The sequence below is a fragment of the Bactrocera dorsalis genome, chromosome 5 (genome assembly GCF_023373825.1).
Source record: "Bactrocera dorsalis isolate Fly_Bdor chromosome 5, ASM2337382v1, whole genome shotgun sequence".
NCBI lineage: Eukaryota > Metazoa > Arthropoda > Insecta > Diptera > Tephritidae > Bactrocera > Bactrocera dorsalis.
In genome coordinates this window covers 32,024,475-32,049,163 of record NC_064307.1, presented here as the reverse complement: position 1 = coordinate 32,049,163, position 24,689 = coordinate 32,024,475, and the positions used below count along the sequence as shown (strand labels likewise).

Below are 24,689 nucleotides of genomic sequence, written 5' to 3'. Positions count from 1 at the left end.
GTACAGTGATGTTACATATCTACATATATACAAAGTTATATAGTTTTCTTAAATATTGCTAGAAATATTCAGTCGATCATTAACACCGTAGACATCTCTATTACGGTGTAGAACGAGCGCGCAGCTAACATATTTGCTTGTGCTGGTAATTTCCCTTGCCTGCAATAAGCTTATAAACAACAAACATAACACCTCTCACGCACACATGGTATATAAGAAGCATGACCGTCAATATTTTGTTTTCGTGCGTAAACTGATTCGGTTGAAGCGCCAAAAAAACTATATAAGAAGCTGATAGCCAACAGAAAGACATCAATCAGCTAACAACGCTCAAAAGTCAAAAATCGTTCTTTCCTACGAACTCAAAACACAAAAACTAACAAAATGTACAAATTGGTAAGTTAACAGTACGTCATAACAGGACAACGTTCCTAGAATAATTGATTTGAAAATATTTTAACAAATTACTTCTATTTTCAACAGTTTGTCCTTGCTGCCCTCGTCGCTGTTGCCGCCGCTGCCCCAAGCCACTTGTATGAGAGCCCCGTTGTGTACTCGGCTCCAGCCGCTGTTGCCTACCAAGAACCCGTCTTGGCTAAAGTTGGCTCCGTGGTGAAGAGCATTCCCACCGCTGTCTCCCATCAAAGCCAGTCGATCGTGCACAGCTCAGCTCATGTTGTGGAGGATGTGGTGGCACCCGTTGTGAAGACCAGCTATGTTTCTGCTCCTGTCGTGAAAACCATCCACTCTGCTCCCCTGGTGCACACCTCATATGTTGCTGCCGCTCCAGTCGTCAAATCCTACGCTGCTGCTCCAGTTGTGCACAGTTATGCTGCGCCATTGGCTTATGACACTCACTATTCGTCTTGGTAAACGAACGGTAAAAGGGAACCGAAATGGACAAAAGATTTTGTACACTGATTTTGTGATATAACGAATAACTTAACTATATAGAATAATTAGATAATAACGTTGTTGACTTTTATATCAGCGAATTGTTAATAAATTATTTTACCTAAAAAAACAAAAAGTTGTTAAAAATTTTTATAAACGCAGTTATCATGTGAGCGAGTGCCAAAAAAACACGTACCTAATTTAGCAATATGTTTAAGCAAAAATCTCATGTTCAAAAGTGACAAACAATTTCCGCGAAGTGAACCTTGACTAGTCTAAAATTTGAGACTTATTTATGAAACTAGTATAAGTACTTATTGGGGAAACTATTCCTTATTGTTATAATAACATTAGAATTCTTTTTGACCAATTTTGGCATCACGATTTATCATTACCGAAAAAAGAGCTCTCTAAATTTCATTCAGATAACTAACATATTATCCCTAGGGAGGTTCATTGCATATTTAAAGAGGTTATAACTACCCCTTAGCAACTTGGCATGCGACATGCCATGGTGTTGTTGCCAATACCTCTCTCTGCCTACTCCTTCTTCCTTGCGGAGCAGCTCCTTTATGGTATGGAGGATGGGCGAGCTTATCGGCCAGTTCATGACCGGACACTCAGATGAGGTGTACTAGGTTACGTTCCGCTGGGCTATTCACCCGTTCTCTACACTCATGCACCAGTAGCGATTTGAGCTAATAGGCAAAGATTACTTTGAGTGCCGCTTGACTATCGCTAAGTATGGTTATACATTCGTTGCGATAGTTGCCTTGGAGGTTTTTCTCTAAGCATTGACTTATGGCAAAGACTTCTGCTGAAAAGAAACTGGGAAAACTTTCCATTGGTATTGTGATTCCTGCACCAGTTACCTCCGACGTTTTCGAGCCGTCGGTGTACCACTTGAATATACTATACTCTCCCTAAGCGGTAGTTCGAGAGTGGAATCATTCCATTCAGCTTTGCTGCCAAAGGTAACCTTGAACTTCTTGTTGAAGTTACCCGTTTTGGTAATGCTGTCCCTTGGGAGTGGGGCTTTTGGTATTGAACCACTTAACTCTTCCATCCGCTGCGACGAGATTACTTTACCTCTGCCATCGCCATCTGCTGTCATTTGTTGCAGTGCGTGCTTGACCTGACCGATCACTAGATAAAGTGGTGTGAGCTCAAGCATGACTCAAGTGCTGCCGTCGGATAAATGCACTCCATGCATTGCACCCGACATGCAGATACATGTGAATCATTGCAGCAACTATCGAAAGATCCCTACCGAAGTCTGCGAAGCTGTGGAGGGTCAGGCCACCGCCCCATACGTGATTATGTTGTACGAGCATGGTGTGCAACCTTCTAACGATCCTTGGCTTGCAGCTTCATGATTTTCCAGCCAGCCGATTGCACACCATTAGTCAGGTCAAGAAGCTGCTTCCATCGCTGAGTGAAATCCAGCGTGAGACCTTACGGAATGCGGAGATACATCATTAATAGAATGAAAGGCACCACACACGACCTTTATCCAATTTTAATGTGTACCATAAAGGAAGGCTTCATAGACTGTGGCCGGCTAAGTTGAGTTAATAACATTTTGTGGGCGTGGCTGTTGTCCGATTGCCCCATATACAAAAAAGACTTTTTTGGAACCAAGAAATATCGGTGCTAAATTTCATCTAGATATCTTAATTTTTGCTGAAGATATAGATTGCACGGACAGACAGACAGTCAACCGGGTTTTAACTCTTTATCATGTGATCATTAATATAGGATTTTCCAATTAGAAGGATATGATTTCTTAAAAAAACACACAAGTTGTTAAGGAATTTCAAATGTTTTTTATTTAGTGCAAAGTACCATTGATACTATTAAGTTCTGATTATAACATAATTCAATTGGCCTCCAAAACTTCCTTTGCTGGAACGAATTCGATGAACCCAATTTTTGAGTAGTTTTTCCACTAAATAAAATCGTATGCCATAAATAGAATGTTCAATATTGATTTCTAAAGCTTAAAGACAGTTTTGTTTATTGCTAAAGACCAATGACTTCAATCAATCATAACGTTATGGCGACCGTTCAATGTCATGAATCCCGTCTTGTTGGAATCAGATGTTGTCAAGATCAAATTCTTCCAATTTTGGCCAAAAAAGGTTGGTTATCATCGATCTACTTGTCTGACGCTCTCCATTGGCAGTAATGGTGTCACCGACTTAATTTCGAAAGAAGTATGAAATGATGATTCCATCAGGCCAGAAACCACGCCAAATTGTCAATTTCGGTGAATGTGTGTATGAATAATTGTGCATTTTCTTCGCATCAGAAAAGATAGTTTTGTTTATTTAGCAAGCTCAATTCCTTTCTCAAAATCCACAAGGTTGTAGATTTGTCTTATTAACGTTTCAACATTATATAAAGAAAATGTAGGCTCGAAATTTTCAACAATTCGTCAAATAGCGAGCACAGGTGGACAATTATTACGACCATAAAAAGGCAATAGTACGCGGTATGACAATTAAGTAATGAGAAGAATTCAGTTACGAGCGATGTCTGGGCGCATCCTGTTGACTCGTTTTCGCAATCTTTCGAGTACTTGGCAATAGTAGACTTGATTCACAAGTTGGCTGAATTGACCCCATATTTAAAGAAATATAGACCAACGAATCTCTCTATCCGTAGAGCGTAGGTGAAGTTATTTTACTTTCTCTGCGGCTACCATAACACGGTTATTGCAACGAGCAATGGTTTTGAACTGGGGCGACTACAGGGACTACTGGACATCGGTTACTTTTCCTCTCTCCCTCATTCTTTTTACAGATGGTGGTACTTCTAGCTAATAACTCTAAGTATTTATGATTTGATCTAAATATGTAAATAGAAGCAATAAACGCGGATCAAATAATTAAAAATCTGGAATCAACTTGTTATACTTTAAATTCTAGCAAAATGTTCGAAAGTTTTGTTTACTTCATATTTAAATTTTTTTAAATAAGCATAATGGAGCATTTTCTAAACATTTCTTCGTTCTTTCTGATGAAAACAAGAAGAGTAATCACAATGACTTTTTGCTTTATTTTTCAATGTTTGTTCTTACAAAATTCGGCGAAATTTGAAGACTGATTCTCAACAATCTTAATACAAGTATTACTGAGTTTATTATTTTACTTTTTAACCGTTAAATTAGATATGTCATGGCTGGCAGGTCTATTCTTCCTGTTCGTCTTGACTGTTCCACCGAACAAAAATATATAGATGCTGCTCGAGGGCTTTAATTTTGCCAAAAGCGGTCTTGAGACAGTAGTTATATGAGAAGTTGAAGTGTTAATTTTTTTATAAGAAAGTCAAAATAAAGTGTAAAGATGTACAACATTTAATTATTTAATAATTAAGCCGTTAGTCAGAAAACATAATCATCTGATATAAATTGCGCCACCATACATAGCTACACCTGCCTTTCATAAATACATGAGTAAACCAACTAACCACTACAAATGCATCTTATCGTAAATACTCACTCACATATCAACTAACTGCCTTTGTAACTATAATACGACCGCAGAGTATGACTTTCGCATTTCAACAAACTTCTTTACATTTTTGTTATTGTTAATAAAATAATTCACGGTTGATTCAGGTATGAACTTTTAAGAGTATAAAAGCGAGGGTTACGCGACCGAAAGACATCAATCAGCTAACAACGCTCAAAAGTCAAAAATCGTTCTTTCTTACGAACACAAAAAATAAAAATTTACAAAATGTACAAATTGGTAAGTTAACATTATTTACGAGTTTTCAGAAGAACAGATTTGAAAAATTTAAAACAAATTACTTCTTTTTTTCAACAGTTTGTCCTTGCTGCCCTCGTCGCTGTTGCCGCCGCCGCCCCAAGCCACTTGTATGAGAGCCCCGTTGTGTACTCGGCTCCAGCAGCTGTTGCCTACCAAGAACCCGTCTTGGCTAAAGTTGGCTCCGTGGTGAAGAGCATTCCCACCGCTGTCTCCCATCAAAGCCAGTCGATCGTGCACAGCTCAGCTCATGTTGTGGAGGATGTGGTGGCACCCGTTGTGAAGACCAGCTATGTCTCCGCTCCTGTCGTGAAGACCATCCACTCTGCTCCTCTGGTGCACACCTCTTATGTCGCTGCCGCTCCAGTCGTCAAATCCTACGCTGCTGCTCCAGTTGTGCACAGTTATGCTGCGCCATTGGCTTATGATGGTCACTACTCATCCTGGTAAACGGACGACCAAGGAGAACCGAAACGGACAAAAGATTTTGTACACTGATTTTGTGATATAACGATTAACTTAACTACTATATAACGGGTGATTTTTTTGAGGTTAGGATTCTCATGCATTAGTATTTGACAGATCACGTGGGATTTCAGACATGGTGTCAAAGAGAAAGATGCTCAGTATGCTTTGACATTTCATCATGAATAGACTTACTAACGAGCAACGCTTGCAAATCATTGAATTTTATTACCAAAATCAGTGTTCGGTTCGAAATGTGTTTCGCGCTTTACGTCCGACAAATTTTGTTCAGCGATGAGGCTCATTTCTGGTTGAATGGCTACGTAAATAAGCAAAATTGCCGCATTTGGGGTGAAGAGCAACCAGAAGCCGTTCAAGAACTGCCCATGCATCCCGAAAAATGCACTGTTTGGTGTGGTTTGTACGCTGGTGGAATCATTGGACCGTATTTTTTCAAAGATACTGTTGGACGCAACGTTACGGTGAATGGCGATCGCTATCGTTCGATGCTAACAAACTTTTTGTTGCCAAAAATGGAAGAACTGAACTTGGTTGACATGTGGTTTCAACAAGATGGCGCTACATGCCACACAGCTCGCGATTCTATGGCCATTTTGAGGGAAAACTTCGGACAACAATTCATCTCAAGAAATGGACCCGTAAGTTGGCCACCAAGATCATGCGATTTAACGCCTTTAGACTATTTTTTGTGGGGCTACGTCAAGTCTAAAGTCTACAGAAATAAGCCAGCAACTATTCCAGCTTTGGAAGACAACATTTCCGAAGAAATTCGGGCTATTCCGGCCGAAATGCTCGAAAAAGTTGCCCAAAATTGGACTTTCCGAATGGACCACCTAAGACGCAGCCGCGGTCAACATTTAAATGAAATTATCTTCAAAAAGTAAATGTCATGAACCAATCTAACGTTTCAAATAAAGAACCGATGAGATTTTGCAAATTTTATGCGTTTTTTTTTTTTTAAAAGTTATCAAGCTCTTAAAAAATCACCCTTTAGATTAATAAGATGTTAACGTTGTTGACTTGGAAATCAGCGAATTGTTAATAAAATATTTTATTTAAAAGTTATACTTAATTTTTTTTCATAGTTCATACTTTTGATTGGTAGGTGGATAATTGTCATTTTATAAATTCGTGGAGATTTCACATCAGTACGACCACTTTTCTAGTAACGACAAAACAAGACTCCATCACTATATAATTCCACAATTTTTCTTCAAAAACAAATTGTTTTGTTGTGATTTTTGATTTTAAAAGAATTTAAAGTTCACATGGTATTATGTATAGATCTGCAGGGTGGAGTAACTGTGATTAGCACAGAGGATCACTGTAGAAAAGATCATATGGGTGCTGAAAATTTTGAAAAATTGGGTGTGGCTTGTCCTCTTAAATGTACACATATTCCAAAGCGCTTAATGTTTAATAAAAAAATTCGCTCAGTTTAAATAACTTAAGCACGCCTAACCACACTTTACAAATAAATCGACAGACTTTATAGAAACTGAGGTTAAAATTAGATGATGAGGGATGTAGCACTGCCCATATTTAAACGAAAACCCATATTTCTGGACCTACTCGACCGATTTCTATCAATTGTAGTACGATATATTGCTCTGATATTCTTTCATTACAGTCTGGGCGAAATCGGACTACAATCACACCTACTTTCCTTACAATACAATTTTAAATCCCATCTGATACTTTCACTCTCCATTACCCAATTCAAGAGCCAAACAAGGTATCTGGATACAACTTTGTACGAAAAGTGCCTTTGAGTTGTACTGCTTTTTGACCAAAAATTGTCCAAGAGGGATCAAATCTATTCAAGCTCCCAAATACCGAATATGTGGATCCCAGCTCCCACTGCGCACTTCTTACCGAAAATATCGGTCAAACTGTCACATTTACTATTGAAATTCGAAAAAAATTCCCGGCTTTGATCCTTGAACGTTACAAGAGTATAAAATGTTCGGTTAGAGTCGAACTGACATGTTACCATTGCCTTCACGCAAGCTTTGTGCTCAGAAATATGGCAACGATTGAATCAAATTATTTCTACATTTGTTATACGAGATATGATATTGATCCGGTATGTATTCAAACTCGCCGCCTGACAGCGCCTCTACTGCCTTAATATAAAATCGTATATACATTCTCGTAAATGTTTACTGTTCCGAATGGATATGGAATCGGGCCCTTTTTCAGAAAAAGGGAGAAAGAACAATATAGGTCTGTGATTCAATTCCTGTTAATAGAAAGGTATAAAGAACCAAAACGGTCTACAGCTTCGATGGTGACCGTCAAAAATTGATTTAACGACTCTAAACGTTGTCGCTACCGCGGTTTTTGATGAGAAGGAGTCAAAAAACGCGACTAAATTTCGTCGTTTGACGAGCCGCGAGGTTTGTAAGTCAGTAAGTAACTCAGAAAACTGGTGATGCCTGGGTACTACCGGGCTCTGGACATCAAGTACAACCGCATACCATCCATCGTAGTATTTGAAGCTGTATAAACGAAACACTAAGTGGGTTTTTTCAGATTGGATCAGGTATATCAAGCTAAAGGGGGCTATGTTGAGAAATTAATTTTCTCAAAATTTAATTTTTTCTGTTTTAGGCCTTTAATTATACGTGCTTGCTGGACAGAAGCACAAAATCGTGTTACGGATGGTCAAATCTGACCACAACTGCAACCTTTTCTTTAGCTGGCACATATAAGGTTGTTGTATTCGGTCAGTTCATAAGGTGAAGGACACTGAAGTCTTTCTAATACCAACGCAATAATTTTTGAACATTTTTGAGTATATTTTTATTGCCGCAGGCATAAGCGCTCTATACTATAAGACTTTATATAACTGAAACTTTCTGTAAAATTATCGGCCTAATTATCCTTTTAGGAAAGTAATGCCCCGGCAAATAAATTTCGATAAGCAAAGCAATATTTTCAATATAAAAATATTTTACACAAATTCATTAACTTGAAAATTAGATTTGCAGCATAGTTCCCGCCTTAATACCTCATATATAATATGTTGTTTTGCTTGATAAAAATTCCACATATCCATAGCGATGTTCTCTTTATCTCTTTGTTTCGAACTAGCGTAAGAAAATTCGAAAACATATTCTCAGCTCGTGATCAAAAGAACTAAAAGAATATAAAACATAAACAAAGTGAGAGTTCCGTTAACGGATCGCTCGTGCCACCAACGTCGATGCAGGAACCAACGCAAATTAAACAGAAAAATCAATTAATTTACAAAAAAAATGTTCTATTTTTAAGAGTCTTGTAGTTCGATCTAATTTTTTTTATTTGTGTTTGTTGTTTTGTTCCTCTATTGTAAGACAGCGTCACAATAACCTTTTCAGGGTAGACGTGCGAGGCTGCGGGTAATTACAAGTCGCTGCTGCGTTGGCCAAAGCTCGGCCGCTAGCTAATGAGCGCATTATCGCGGCGTAATGAAAATAAGAGTGAGCTTCGCCTTTTTGGTCTAATGCATTAATTTTATTTTATTTTTCGTGCTATTATTTCATTGTTTTCATCTGAACTTCACGCCGTAATTGCTTTCAGCTCCCGCTATGCGGTGTGAAAGAGCGCGCACCTGCGTTGACTTCGTGTACGAGCAATCGCCCTCACAATCACGCGCTATTATATTGTTTGTGGCTACGAGTAAGTTAAGCGGCGTCTGCGCATGCGTCGCATATGACTTGCACGTTTCGGTAAAGTTTTTGCAGTATTTTTGTTATTGTTACGATTATTGAAATGCCTCTATTAATGTTGCTATTGTAGTTTTTATTGACTTTCAAAGCATGAACTCTATGGCGTATAAAAGCGTTGGATATTCAACGAAAAGACATCAATCAGCTAACAACGCTCAAAAGTCAAAAATCGTTCTTACTTACGAACACAAAAAACAAAAACTAACAAAATGTACAAATTGGTAAGTTAACCTTAGTTTATAGCAGGATCACGTTTGTAAAACAACAGATTTGAAAATATTTTAACAAATTACTTCTTCTGTCGAACAGTTTGTCCTTGCTGCCCTCATCGCTGTTGCCGCCGCCGCCCCAAGCCACTTGTATGAGAGCCCCGTTGTGTACTCGGCTCCAGCCGCTGTTGCCTACCAAGAACCCGTCTTGGCTAAAGTTGGCTCCGTGGTGAAGAGCATTCCCACCGCTGTCTCCCATCAAAGCCAGTCGATCGTGCACAGCTCAGCTCATGTTGTGGAGGATGTGGTGGCACCCGTTGTGAAGACCAGCTATGTCTCCGCTCCTGTCGTGAAGACCATCCACTCTGCTCCTTTGGTGCACACCTCATATGTCGCTACCGCTCCAGTCGTCAAATCCTACGCTGCTGCTCCAGTTGTGCACGGTTATGCTGCGCCCTTGGCCTATGATGCTCACTACTCATCCTGGTAAACGAACGGTGAAGGAGGATCGAAATGGACAAAAGATTTTGTACACTGAATTTGTGATAACGAATAACATAGTTTTGTAGAATAATTAGCTTACAACGTTGTTGACTTCGATAACAGCGATTTGTTAAATAAACTATTTAAAAAAGAAACAAACATTTTTTTAACTGGGACTTTTCAAAGTTTTCTGGTATTAAATTTATCTTTAGGGACTTTGTTAAAATGCGCTGTGAATTTTTGATCTGTGCGTAGTACATTTGACGAAACCTGCTTGCTATTCCAGTTTTAGTCAGACTAGAATTTTAATTGAGAGGATTCTATGCCCTTCATCACGTATCACTTTGCAGCGACCACAGCTGAGTCACTCTTGTGAACGACCAAAATTTAGTCATTCAAGTTTTCGCATTTTTGACGAAGTATAAGCTGAAAGTTAAAAAAAAATGTACTTTTCATAAGTGATCTAATCTCATTTACATTTATATTTAAGGAGAAATACTGTACATACATGTTTAGATACCAAAGGCTTCTTTCTTCAGTGCCCAGGCTAAATAGATGTTTCCTTCTATTCGCAGTGAGTGTAGATATTATTTATAATTTATGGAGATTTTACAAGTATTTGAGCCTACTCTGAAATACATTCGAAAGTTCATCATTAAGTACCACGCGAGAAGACGGTGACGAAGAAAAGACTTTTTTATTTTTATCGAAAGCTGGGATCAAGCGATCTACTATTAGACTCGAAAGGTAGAGGATGGTTGTAAACACCACACTATTAGGGTCCCTTAAATAATAATGCATATAATTTTTAATTAAAGGCTGAAGGCTTCGACTCGTCCGTGAAGAGTTCGAAGATGTCTGCCCTTTACTCACGCCCGCCAGGAGGAAGCTTAGAAAGCCGAAGAGCGAGACTGTAATCCGCTAAACCTAACCTACTTCCATCTCATGTCTCTCCCACGGGACAACTGGACTAAGTGTCACTTCATGGGAGAAAAGAAGACATTCCCTCTTTTGAACGGACTGACTGATTTTTGTAAATATCTCAATCTTATCGCTTGCCGCTTCCTTGATAGCTTTTCATTTTACAGAGGACTCTCACAGTCATTTTTTCCACCGTGAGACTACCTCCAAGTGTGGTTTTCAGCTTATCCCTTATACTTGAAAACTGAAGGCAAAGATAGAGTACGTAGTCACAGTCTTCTATACACTCTGGACACGTCGCACAATAGCTTCTAAAGCACCCATAGCTACTGAGTATTTGGGTCAGGTGGAGATCCAAGTCCTCATGTTGTCTATCCATCCACGAATGTATGTTCGGTTTTACGGTTTTTAATATAAATATTGTTGTCGACGTGTTGATTAAGCACTTTATATCCTGAGTTAACTGTTATCAGTATACAAGTTTTGGATATTTTGAACGGAATCATGTTAGGCTAACGGTTTTAATAACACAAAAGTTTCTGCTTTTTGAGAAAACACACAAATTGAAGCTTTATATGCTTTATTCACTTTCAATCACGGTCTCAACATCTACATACTTTCAATTCAATCACATATTCAACGTAGCTTTAACTATTACTTAATTTACACCAAATTAACACTTTGTCTCCACTATGCTCAATTTATTTATTTCTTCAGTGCCCAGGCATCCCAATCCTCATAAGCAGTACTTGGCTTCCAACCGGAACTCCAGCCGCCATAAACACTCTTCAAGCTGGGCGAGCTCCAACCATCGTACAAACCGGCGTAAGCTGATGGATACACAGGTCCATAGGAGACAGCCGGCCAGGCTACGCTTGTGCTGGGCGCATAAGTCTTAATCACAGGTGAATACGCCTTCACAACGGGCGTGTATGTCTTAATTATGGGCGTATGTTCCACTATGGGACTCAGGTAGGGACGCTTCTCATGCACAATGGTTTGACTCTGATGTGAAACTGCGGCGGGCAGTGAGTGCACGGTATGTCCGACCACAGTGGGCGTATACTCCACATGCTCAGCTACAGTTGGTAGATACTTCAGACTTGGGCGCGCCTGGATGACGGCAATCGAAAGGACGAAGGCGAGTAACAACGACTAAACGTGAAAGAAAAAATTGTTTATCGCGAATTGAAATAACTTCATTTGCAAAACTTACTAGTTGACACATATTGCTTTACTGTTTTATTGAGATGTTATGTTTGGAATGATGTCAATGTGGTAGCTGCCAGAAAACTATGCCAAACTTGGAAATTGTCTGCTATTTTATATCACCGACCAGCATAATTCAGTTTTAATGCCGTGGAAACTATTTTTACACTTTTTGCTGTTTCTTATTAGAAGTTTTGAGATGTTTTTCCATGCGGCACTCAATATCCCAAACACAATGGAACCATAATTTAAGAAAATGCGTAAAGTAAAGCAAAAGTACGTGGAATTAGCGCGCCAAGACGGCAATGTGCACTGAAGAGGAACGACTCCATGCCAACTCCCACAATTTAGTGGCGCGGTTGTAGGTCAGCAGTATAACTGACCAAGTTAACAAATTATTTGCTGTAAAAACAAACGCAAGCAAGCTTTGCAACGAGACGCTGCGGTGCGGCCGACAGTGGTCACTTAACACTTTGAGGCGGAAAATATCGTAAATGAGCAACCTTCTGTCAAATTTGTAGCAACATTAATTTGCATTATTATTACTATGTTGAAAATATTAATATCGCTATAATAAAATAAATGTGTTTGAGCATTGTGTTATTAAAATCTTGTGGCTATAGTTAATTTTTAAAATTAAGAATGTGGTAGTGGTTATCATGAACGTCTATCTTTTCCGTAGCCCAAAAATGCGCTGAAGTTTATATAATACTGTGATCAAAAAGTAAGATGAATTTGCTAATAAATTCTTTCTTCATTTTTCTAAATCAATTCCATCCATTTAAAAATAATTTTCTTCCTAAAAAACGCTCTTTTGTCAAATCCCTTTCCAGTCATAGAAACAGTAGGAATAGCCTTTTTTCGGTATAGATTTTTTCGGTATAGACCTTCTTCGATTCGACTTATATCTCCCCAATCCTGTCAGAACAGCACCCCAGCATTAGCCTTCTTAGTTTAATGAATAGCCAGAAGTTGTTGGGAGCCAAATCAGGCGAATACCATGGCTGCTGAACGATACGAGTCGAGTTTTTTTTCAAGGAAGTTGTGTAGAACCAACGCAGTTTGATGTGGCGCATGGAGTAGTTTTGAAATCGAGACTTTGACGAGTTTGAGACAAGAAGAGTTCATCAAAATGATTTGAGCTGAGTCAAATGATATTCCAACACTATCAGTGAGATCTCTAATTGTTAATCGACCATTTTCAAGCACAGTTGTCTAAAAGACTAACTCTGAACTACTTATTATCTCATTGGGAACCACACGAAAACACCCGTTAGCTTTGTGAGGTCTTGAGCCGGTTCATATATTCAAGATTTTTCATTAAGGGGGTATTCTGGTATAGGATTTTGAAAAAATCAATTTTTTTGCATATTTTTAAAGTTTAGTCTTTCAAAAAGATTACCTTGGAAGGATTTTTCAAAATTCGACTTATTTTCGGAGATACAGCCGATTTTGTGACGTGGCGTTCGGTACACTAGAATTGTTTTCTAACCTTTAAACGCGTTTTCCTCGAAACGACTTTTTTTGGAGGTGGTTGACATGATATCTCAAGTTCTACTCAACCAATTCCTTTGAAATTTGGTATATATTTTCTTTATACAATGGTCTATCGTGTCTGCCTTGAATTTCCAAAAATTTTGATTTGAAGTATTTTTAAAAAATTCGAAAAGGGTCGAAAAAATCGGGTCAAACTATTTTTTTCCAGTCGACGCCCTTTTTGTTATTATTATTATTTTTTTTAATGGTCAACCCGATAACGACATCCTTACTAATGAAGAATCTTCTTGTTTTTTGTGTTTTAGATCTTTACAAGGGTTGAAATCACGTCAACCAGGACGCACCGTTTTTTTGAAGGCCCCACTCCACCGGCCCGTATCTCGACGAACTTTGGTTTTTTTTCGTGCAATTTTTTTTATTATTAAAATGTCAATAAAAAACATATAAAAATGGATTGTAAAGATATTTTTCATTTTTTTATCTTAGTTTAAAAAATGCCTAAAATTCATGCGTTTAGACCAGAATACCCGCTTGTTCATAGTATAAATTTACAGAAGTATTTGGACGTTATGAGATCTGAAAACATATTTCTTATAAAAAGGTCGATACACAGATCGTTTTTTAGATACGTACTCTAACGATGAAATACCTAACAAATACTTGAGAATACTATCAGTTCAGTTTATACTAGCAGAGGTTTCCTACTTTTTTTAAAGAAAAAATACAGAAACTTCAAATTTAATGGAGAGTGTTTACTATCATTCGAAAGAGCGTTCTTTGGCATTTATATCTTTGAAGATTATTTCATTCAAATGTTGCCGCGATTATGTCTAAGATGGTACATCCGGTGAATCCAATTTTCGATGGCTCGTTTGACTAGTAACTGGCGATTGACACGTGTGATGTCGGGAAGAACGTTGCTCTTCGTACCAAATGCGGGGATTTTGCTTGTTGACATACCCATTTAGCCAGAAATGTGCCTCATCGCTGAACAAGATTTGGCTCGAAAATGTCGGATCTTCTTGAAACTTTTCAAGTCGCTCCGTACGTCAGTCCGAGTTGATGCGAACGGCGCCAAATCAACTCTCCACAGTCTTCGTGTATACTCTATCTTTGCTATATGTATTTTCTTCACTGCGTTCTAGACGTGGTAACAGGTATAATATAACTATTAAGATTTTCAAGTAATATTATAATCTGAAAGTATATTTTTTAGCGCTTATCAGTTTTGAAATAATAAACTAATATGAATAAGTAAATGCTTAAAAGTATACTGTAATGGGTTTTAACGAGCATTTAATTTGATTTTTTTATTCAAAACATTTTTGTCTTAAAAAAAAGTATACTCATTGCAGTTCGAATCGTGGAAGTTTAATTAATTTTAAAAATAATAACAATTCTTTGTGGCGCTTTATTTAGCGCCAAATGTTCTTATTCGATTTTTGGTTTTCTGCACATATACTCGTATATGTACCTATGTATCTAAACAAAACTAGTAACAATATCCAGAACGTAGTATTTTTGATTAGTTGAAAGTTAATTAATGCGTGATTAATGATATTGCTTTTATATGAAGTCGCAGCATTAAGATTAAACCATAAAGCCTTGAACTTAAAGAACTCCTTAGAACAACAATATTTTAGGGTGGTAGTTTGTTGGAAGAATCAACAAAATTCGTGCGGGACATTTTGCACACACTGTATATTTATATATAGCCACACATGTGTCTATTTTTGGAAATCTTCGCACGGCATCATTGAACTCCAGCAGCGTCTAAATCACTTTTCATTCTTCCTTATTTCCCTTGCTGTAGCAATTTCCAGCAATACATCTCCCCCCACTCATCGCTTAGCTGTTAAACTTCGAGTAATTTTAGCTCTGTTGTTTTCGTGTGAATAAATCAAAGCAGATTTGGTAATGGAGCGCAATTTTATGAGACAAAATTAGCATAAACAGATGTTTTTCATGCAGAAACCTATTCGCTTAGATGCCTATACATATATACTAATGTATGATTATACAAATCTGCTTGTCCATATGTATCAGTATGTGATAATATGAATATTATGGTATGGAAGCATTAGGGTCAGTTGCTCTAATATTTCCGAAAAATTATTTTATTTTTTACTTTTTCTTTTCTAGTAGAAAACAAGAAGAAACGTTAACTTTGCTTGGACTAAAGCCAGCATACCCTTCACAAATAAAACTTTTCCATGCAAGCACTTGATTCCCATCGTGCAGTTTGTATGGCAGCTTTATGCTTTAGTGGTCCGTTATCGGCGATTCCGACACGGACGGCTTGACTAAATGAAAAAAAATCTAAGCCCAATACTTCGAACATTAATATTATCTAGTAAATAAGTACTTCGAAATTTTTGGTATTAATGCAACCTAGCAAGTCTTATGTAGAATACAATCCTATTTTTTTGTTTGTTTCAAATACCAAGAATTTGCCATTAAAAGATGTGAGGGAACTTATACCAGTACGGAGGAGCAAGCTACGGCACTGCAGCGCGTGCATTTTCTGGAGACAATTAAGGAAGACTAGTGTCTACCAGCCGTCGAACTTAAGCCATCTCGCCTAGATTGGGTAGTCGCAAGACAACTGTTTACTGCGAATTCAGTCAAGTGGGCTACAGCTACGTTCTCAAAATTCAAGTCCTCTGGGGCGGACACATCTGCAACAGGGAAAGCAGGTTTTACCACCCTACCTTGTTCAACTGATGAGAGATAGCCTGGCGCTGACGTATATCACTGAACCATGGAGGACAGCGATGGTGATCTTTGTACCGAAACTACGAAGGAAGGACTACTCAGTGGCTAAATCCTTCAGACCGATTAGTCTAATGGAAAAGATCGTAGCCCATGAAATAAGGAAGAAGGCGCTGATAATGTCAGTCCTGCATGCGAACAAGCATGTTTACAGGGCAGATCGACCAATACTACTCTGTACCAGCTAATCTCCGAGATACAGAGTTCGCTGGAAAAAGAGAAGGTAATGTTATGCGTCTCCCTGGATATCGAAGCTGCCTTTGAAAACACGTCTCATACGTGCGTAGTTAGAGAACTGGAGAAAAACAATTTGGTGGCACTGGTGGGCAGATAGAGTGTTGGACTAAACATCAACCCCTTGAAGACGACCATCGTCACGTTTACGAGACAGGCAGTGACCTCAGGAACCTAACACTCAGAGGCAGAGAGATGTGCGAATAGCCGGTTCTTCAACTTGGAGTCTTAAACACCAGAACACCAACTAATCGACTGCACAGCAATCTGTAGACGCAGGGTAAAGGACCTTGGATCCATGTTTCCAAATAGGGATCACATCGCCTCAAAAGCGCCTAGCAGTATTTTGAAATTTATCAATTTCCTGAGGCTAGTTTATACGTTGTAGGGTACAATAAACCCTAGGTCGCGGTGCAATCCTCACTTATTTATCTACTCTAATCTAATCTACCAAGAATTCCTAAAATTACCTTTATGCGTATTGGTCTTCTTGAAAACGTTGGCTTCGAAAAAGCGCGTTTTTATACCCTCTTTACTAAATCCTTCAAGAGAAAAATAAATTGTCAATGCTGGAACTGTTTGAAGCACTCTCTTAATCGACCTAATCCCACAAAGGGAGTACTCTGGAGCTTGCTAGCTAGGCTAGATACAGAGAATAATTTTTTTTTTTGTGAAAAGGGATATTTTTGATATAAAATCTTGCTAAGTAGTGCTTTGACTTTTACCTTAAAAAGATAACAAAGCGCTGGAAACGATCGACCTAACTAACTCTCCAAAAATTTGTCAAATTATTCCGCTTATTCCAGTTTGTTACCAAAATTCCACAATATAATAGTCGAAGCAGCAGCTCTAAACAAGGGGTTATTTAGTCCCACCCTAATGTCACTGATGACTATGCCTTAGTTAATTGCTGACTTGGTTAAGCAGCTGTTTGTGTCGACCAAGCGTTTAGACCACTTCCTTCTAGCAAACCAATGTAACCAAACAAACTACAGCAAATACAAAAAAAAATCAACTTAATTATATCATTAAGGAAAAAACTGTTTGTATTTTTAAAACCTCATAAACTTACATTAATTAAATATAGATTATATCGAATAAGAACACATACATTGGTGTATACATTTTAATTAAGTTGTGTATAATCAGCGCTAATTTGATAACTAATTGCCCACTAATTTTTTAGCTCTTCAGACACCTTCACTATTTATGTATGCACAGACTGCCTCTCAGCGCCTTATTTACCAACGACCTTCAACCTTAAATTTTAATCATTACACTCACTTTGTTTAATATACATATATACATACAAGTAATGGTTTTTGCACAGATCTTAGCATATAAATTAAAACAAGATTGCAGAACTATAAACGTCAATTACAACGCGACTTTCCTGTGGTCACACTATAAATTCAGACAAATTGTTGTGTAAACGCAAAATTTATTAATTCACTTTGTGCGCATTGCGAAAAATAAAGACAAGACACTGGTAGTGTGTGCAGTGGGGTCAGGTATCAGTGTCGGCTGTCTTTAGTCACACCAAATTAGCATTTCATTAACACCGTCACTTTGTCTGGCCATAAAACAACAGCAGAGGTGGAGAATAAAAGATAATAATTACATTTACAATTACATGTAACTGTAATGTAATTATGCACTAAGTCATAACTGTTAGTTATATTTGAACGAATTTCCATTTTTTTGCTCGGATTTTGTCCATCCATTATTTAGTTGTAAGTATTCTTGTGGTTTATTCACATTAATTAATGTTATTAAGACAACGCGTAATAGCTGAAACTTTCAAGGGCTTGTAGTATACATACATATTATATATAAAAACTCAGTGGGAGAGGGGAGCGGAATCATATACGAATATAGGTACTGAACACTACTACACAGAACAACGACGGCTGGACTTTACTTTTGAGGCATGGAAGCTTTGAAACAAATAACAACGTACGTTGTTTTAATAACAATATACTGTCTTAGAAGGATGGCAATCTAAATATTATTAAACAATTTTATAGGTTTCACAATTTTTATTCTCTTGGAACATGTTGGCACAGAGTATTATAGTAGTTGTGTTCACTTAATGAATGTACGTATCACGTAAAAGTAATCGGGATAGATATAGGGTTATTTAGAATATAAACTATCAGGATGACGAGAAAAGATGAAATCCGGGTAACTATCTGTCTGACAAAGAAACAATCAATTTGCTGCGATAGAACCTTATATACGATGTTGTGGAGGCTTATCTCACGGTAATTGGCGCAGATTGTGGGGTCCTCCTTTTTTGTGGATTGGACAGCCACATACATAAATTTCAGTCATTGCGCATGCTTTCGTGTGACCATACTCTACACAGCAGTTGATGCATGCTCGTTATCAGTTCTTCGCCGCCGTGTTTGAATAGCTCGGCTGGCAATCCATCGGTACCCGCCGCTTTTCAAAAAACTGCTATGCCTTTATTTCATTAAGGTTAGTTTTATCTATTAGCTGGTCACCTATTTTTACTCTTCTAAAATCCATGCAGCCGTTATTATTGTTGCTTTCTTAGCAGTTGCCAACAAATTGCGATCATTAAAAATAGTACAAAATATGCAGAATATGGATTAACAGACCTCCGTTCGACCTGTACCTGCTTGTGCCTACTCAACTAAAGGTTTTGTCTTCCAAGTTAGAATTATAGAATTTGTTTTTGATTCAAAATTATATAAGTTATTTAAACAGTGGATGAAAAAACGAAAGAAGTTGAATTGAGTTAACCCATATAAATACTCTAACATCTGTTCATAGTGATTGGAGTTATATTCCCCACTGGGAAATTATAAAGCTACGCATAAATACTCACATTTACAAATGCCACACATTGTAACACATAAGCCATATAAAAAATAAGAGTGCATGGGTACCATGTGTCAGACTACGTTTTGCTTAACTGACAGACGCTTAATAAAAATATGTGATTTACTGCTTTCCAAAGTGTGAGAGAACATGCGACATAAATAGTTTTAGAAATATTTGCCATTTATTAAAAGTTTTGCAAAGTTTTCTCAAGTGCTTAGAAACCGTTGTACTGTGATACAAACGCATGTTATGTAAATTACCATTTATAGTTATATTATATATTATGAGATACTTATATATGTATGTTTGTTTGTGCAACCAACAGCTCTGCACACCAGCAACATAAAGTGTTAAGCCAATGGTCTCTAAATTATTGACTTTGTTCAACTTTATTTCTTTCATTATTCAGCTTTGTGCCATTTTTGTGGCCAATTTGTATTGTAATGAGATCATAAAAATCAAGTCAAAGCTATTAAAATCTACCAATTAGCACTAAAGCGTTTAGTGCAGTTGTTTATAGCTCACATTTATTACAACTCAGGCATACATTTAGGCGCCATAGGCTAATTTTCTACTACAACTCAAATCAATTTAGTGAAACTAATCTGCGGCATACTTATAGGCGCTCAGATAAATAATTAACACTTTTGTGGTTACCAAATAAATATAGTATGTGTTTAATATATATATATATATGTACATTCAATTCTCCCTGAAGGCCTGAATTCTTGTTACAAATTAAGTTAAATTGTATTTATAGTAATTTATCGAATGTTTTAATGATTTCACGGCAAAACATAAGCTACCCACAACTTAAATTGTTATATAATTTATTGTTATTATTAATTGTGTATAGAATTAACTGACTTTTTATACCATGAACAGGGTGCACCCAGAAAGTACACGAATTTTGAATTTTCGCCACTTCGATTTTCGATTGTTTTGTTGCGATATGTGAGTTCCACCATATCCTTTTCTTATGCTGACAAGCTCGACCATTTTGAATGTTTATGGTTCAAATTATAATAATAATACAATTTTGTATGAAAAATAAATGCACAGAATCCGAATGCTGACTTTGGTAAGCTAACTTGAACAAAATCAACGTTTTTCGGTGGTACAAAATGTTCTCAAAGGGTTAAGAAGATGTGATCGATGAAGAGCGTGCTAGACGCCTGAGCAAGTACGAGTAAACAAGAAGAGGGCAACTTGAGGTCTTGCTAATGGGTCGTACGGTCCATAAAGAATGCAAGTTATGCGCAATTTCCGTGAAGCAATCCACCAGAAACGCCCAGATTTGTGGAAGAACAAAAATAGGCTTTTGCACCATAATACCGCCATTGCTTACGTTGCTTGTGCGCGAATATTCGAGTCGGGGTGATAAATAGGAGTATCATATATACAAATTAACAGCATTATGAGCTAAGGCGACTTAGTCATGTAAGTCTGTCTGTACATACGCCAACAGTCGCTCAGTTTTGAAATATCTGAGATTTTGTCACGTCGTTTTTCCCAAGAAGCTGCTAATTTCCCGGTCGAACGAATTCAACCAAATTAAATATATCTATGACTTTCATTTAAAATTTATGTCACAATGCGAAAATGGGTAAAATCGGATTACAACCACCCCACTTCTCATAAAACACAACTTTTAAATCCATTTGATTACTTCACATCCAGTACACAAACCTAGAAACACTTAATAGAATGGCATACAACTTGGTACGAATAGTGCCTTTGAGATGTGCCATCTTATGATTAAAATTTGTTCAAATAGGAATATAACTGCTCAAGTCCTTATATACCGAACATGTGTACCAGCACCTATAGTTGATTTTTGATCGAAAATATCGGAAAATATTTTCCTGATAGTATGTCTGTGTGCCGGAACTGGCTTAAATCGGGTCAGTACTTTCCTTAGCCCCCATATACGAGTAACTAACATCAGAATTTTCGAACATTGGTGATTGCTTGTAAAGTACCTTGATGAAACTCTGAAAGCATTTTATAAGTCTGTGGAGTATTAATTTTATCATCAATATAAATCAAGAAAATACCGAATTTCATTATAATTTACTCATATTCTCGATTTCATCGAATAATTCATGTTTACTTCTATCGCAATGTTTTTAATAAAGTTTTTTTCCAGCATATTAAGAAATTTCCCGGTCTTTAATCTTTGCCAGTTGCAAGAGTATGAAAATTTCGCATACACCCGGACTTAGTCCTTCCTTATTTGTTGAACATAAGTGTAAATATCTTGAGGACTGTATTTGATGTTCGATTTGTTAGTGGCGGAATGGCTAAATAGCTTATTGATAATTTTACTAATCTGAACAAATATAAAGTAACAGAAATATAACCCAGAAATTTGCATTCTCCGCGGTTTATCCTCCAAGCTTCCCAACATAAAAAAGCCAAAAGCTTACAGCTAAAACCATTGTGCATCGAGCATGCTGACATTTTACGGCAAATTTGAGTTTATAATGGGATATAATAGATACGCTGCTTGTAACGTTCTGAAATCAAAGACAAAAGCCAGAGCAACCTGTTCGATCCATTTATTCAGACACGAAAAAAAATGGCGGCAGAACTGAAAGTTGCCATTACTCTTTTGGATACAATCGCCGAAGATTTGAAGACGCGTTTTCTAGAGAAATATTGGATGGATTTCAACTGGATTTCAACTTTTTGTTCCTACCAGAAAAAGTATGTGCTTTGAAAACCAAATAAATGGAAAATATTGAAGAACTGTAGACCTATACCCCATAATTCATAGTTTTCTTTTCTGACACAGAAACTTATACCGTTTGACCACCAGAATCGTCGTATGTTCGTGAATTTGGCTGAGTAACAACTTTATACGGATTTTCATTGAAAAATCATCTTAAGTGGGGTGGAAAATAAAGTGATCATCTAGTACCTAATAAACTCCCTCCGTTCTATTATAATTTTTACCATTTAATGCAATAATTTTGTGTTGTAAGAATGTTAGAGTTCTTTAAATGTTCCATAATTGGTTTTTGAAGTAATATTGTCAACTCATTCATTAACGGCCAGTCAACTTGTTCACTTCCACATGAAATTTTTTAGAAAACATTTTGCACTCATCAACTGGCAAGTGGCTGCAACATATTGCTGCTAAAAATAAGCGCAAACCAAAACAGCAAACATCTAACGAAATCCTAATGAACCGCATAAAAAGCACTTTTTTACCGCAATCGATGCAAGTTTTTTGTTGTGTAAAATATCAGGGCGGTATGTGTTCATTTGTATACAACTTTGATATGTGCGTTTGGTGGTTGTCACTTTAATGATTGTCAATACGTACGTAAGCACCTTGCCACAGACTTGAGTTGTAGACATGGGCTGGGTTAAGTTGAAACAAAAGCGTCACTCACTGCCGTTGACTTACGGTTGTGAATTGTGACGCGCGAATTGGTGCAACTACTGCATTGCATTCTGGCACACACATATATACATACGTATACAAGTATTTAGCATAAGTTTGCATGTATTATGGACTTGGGTAAACAGAACTTTTTTGTGGCGTTTTCATGCATTATGTATGTGCACATTGCTTAATGGTATAAATAGACTTTACAGTAACAATTGACGAAATCATAAGAGATTTTGGTAGTCAGTAACCAGCAGAAATAAATTATACTGTTGGCAAGTAAATAACATACGAGTATAACGGGCTTAACAGGAAGCATAAGACAGAAAAAGAATATACTACTGTGGGCAAAAATAGTAAGACTTTATTCATAATTTTATACTTCTTAATTTATTCTTCTGTGTCGTGCCTCTCAAAGTAATCCCCCTAGGCCCCAATACACTTGTGCCAACGTTTTTCCCAATCCTCAAAATAGTTGTTAAACTCAATTTCTGGAATAGCTCAAGAAGATTGTCAAATACTTAACCTTGATTTTTGACATGCTTCAACGTCTTCTTTTCGGTTTCACCTCACCTTTACCACGATATTCGGCCGAGTGATCGTCAGTTTTCGTACTCTTCGCTAGTAATACTACGTTTTATGAGTTCGTGGTAATGGGAAGGCATTGCTTCACACACGTTAACGCGAAAAACTTTCGAAGAAAATTTGTGATTTTGGAACCAACCGTGCTATCGCTTTCTTAGGCCCAAATGATCTTTCAAAATGGTTTTACTGATCCCTCCGATATTCCAACGCTGCCAGTAAAATCTCTGACAATTAATCGTCGATTCTTAAGCAGCAATTACTTTATTTCACTGACTGGTTCTCGACCCTCTTTGAATAATTTGTACTGCCAAACACACCAACTCGTGACAAACAATTATAACAGAAAGCTTTTTCCACCAATCCGAACGTTTCGAAACCTGAAATTTGATTCCGCAAACAAAATTTAATGAAACTTCATTGTTGAATAATTTCACTCGCCGAATGCACACGCAAAGATGCGGCGACTAACAAAAGGTTTCAAAACCGGAGTATATAAGAGTATATATAGAATCCACAGAGGTGATCTAGTGACTGATACCTCGAGCATACTAAAATTAATTAGGATGGAACACTTATTCAGCCTGCTTTATGGCAGTGAACGCCTGAAGGAGGCGAACTCGATTCCCCAATCGATGACGATGGAACAGACGTTCCATTGCCCGAGCATGAAGAGGTTCGGAGGTTCGATAGCAATTACCTGTCTGAAGACCAATAAAGCGGCGGCCGAATTATTTAAACACGACGGCGAAGAACTGATAAGGAGCATGCATCAGCTCCTTTATAGAATATGGTCGGGCGAAAGCATACCTGAATATTGAAATTTATGTGTGCTCTGCCCAATCCCCAAAAAGAGAGACCCTACAATCTGCGCCAACTACCGTGGGGTATGCCTCCTCAACATCGACCTTATCAGTGTGGATTTCACACCACCATTACATAGTCCAGCGAACTAAGAAACAGCAGCTACGCTGGCTAGGTCATGTTGTCCGGATGGACGAAAATATTCGACCTTTGGAAGTATTCAACACAGTAGCCGCCGGAGGAAGCATAGGAAGAGGAAGACATTCATGCCAGGTGGAGAAGAACCTGGCTGCACTTAGAATCTGCAATTGGAAGATCGACTGGCGCGCTGTTGTAAACTCGGCTTTAACCGCGTAAGCAATATACGAGGGCTGTCTGATAAATAACCGACCTAACCATGATGCACGCGACTTTTTCAAAATTTTTTTTTTATTTTTCTCATAGTCTCCTTGTAACTCCACACACTTCTCCCAGCGATGCTCCCATCTCTGAAACCCCTCCAAATAATACTTGGCGTCTTTGTCATGCCAATAAAAAAGAAGAAGAGCATGAGAAAACTTGCTCAACTTGCAAAAAAATTTGGCATAAATTGAATAAATATACATGGCGATTATTAAAATCTAAAAGAATGTCATAAGGACTTTAATAGGAGTGCTTACAAATAACTGTTTAATTGGCAGACATGCCATCTGACTTGGAACACTATACAAGGAAGTTTGTAAAAGCTGTCTGAAGGTGGAAAAAGAGAAGACTATAAAACATCTCTCATGCGAATGTAAGACTTTGTATAAAGATATTATCGAAATTCTCGGCGATGATTTTGGTACAATGATCACATTAACAACACTGCGCTTTCATCTGTAAT

At 37.5% G+C, this 24,689-nt stretch overlaps 4 protein-coding genes and 1 long non-coding RNA gene across 6 annotated transcripts in view; 3 read left to right on the top strand and 2 right to left on the bottom strand.

Annotated features, from left to right (window-relative positions):
- Positions 1-24,689, bottom strand: part of LOC125778775 (uncharacterized) — a 118,495-nt gene that overhangs the window by 18,113 nt on the left and 75,693 nt on the right. The window lies entirely within an intron of this gene.
- LOC125778758 (pupal cuticle protein G1A-like) lies at positions 260-1,010 on the top strand. The gene is made up of 2 exons (XM_049457937.1): positions 260-396; positions 484-1,010. Exons 1-2 carry the CDS (start codon positions 385-387, stop codon positions 871-873), a joined length of 402 nt encoding a protein of 133 aa, XP_049313894.1. The 5' UTR covers positions 260-384; the 3' UTR covers positions 874-1,010.
- On the top strand, positions 261-5,200 carry LOC125778757 (pupal cuticle protein G1A-like). 2 transcript variants are annotated; one of them, XM_049457935.1, is made up of 2 exons: positions 261-396; positions 4,728-5,200. In XM_049457935.1, the coding sequence occupies exons 1-2, from the start codon at positions 385-387 to the stop codon at positions 5,115-5,117; spliced, it is 402 nt and encodes a 133-aa protein (XP_049313892.1). In that variant the 5' UTR covers positions 261-384; the 3' UTR covers positions 5,118-5,200. The 2 variants fall into 2 exon arrangements, with proteins under 2 accessions (XP_049313892.1, XP_049313893.1); XM_049457936.1 differs by lacking the exon at positions 261-396 and adding an exon at positions 4,509-4,649.
- LOC105224839 (cuticle protein LPCP-23) lies at positions 8,937-9,675 on the top strand. Its single transcript, XM_011203059.3, has 2 exons — positions 8,937-9,087; positions 9,176-9,675. The coding sequence occupies exons 1-2, from the start codon at positions 9,076-9,078 to the stop codon at positions 9,563-9,565; spliced, it is 402 nt and encodes a 133-aa protein (XP_011201361.2). The 5' UTR covers positions 8,937-9,075; the 3' UTR covers positions 9,566-9,675.
- Positions 10,992-11,853, bottom strand: LOC105224850 (uncharacterized). The gene is made up of 2 exons (XM_011203070.3): positions 11,696-11,853; positions 10,992-11,634 (listed from the first exon to the last, which is right to left on the bottom strand). Exons 1-2 carry the CDS (start codon positions 11,705-11,707, stop codon positions 11,185-11,187), a joined length of 462 nt encoding a protein of 153 aa, XP_011201372.2. The 5' UTR covers positions 11,708-11,853; the 3' UTR covers positions 10,992-11,184.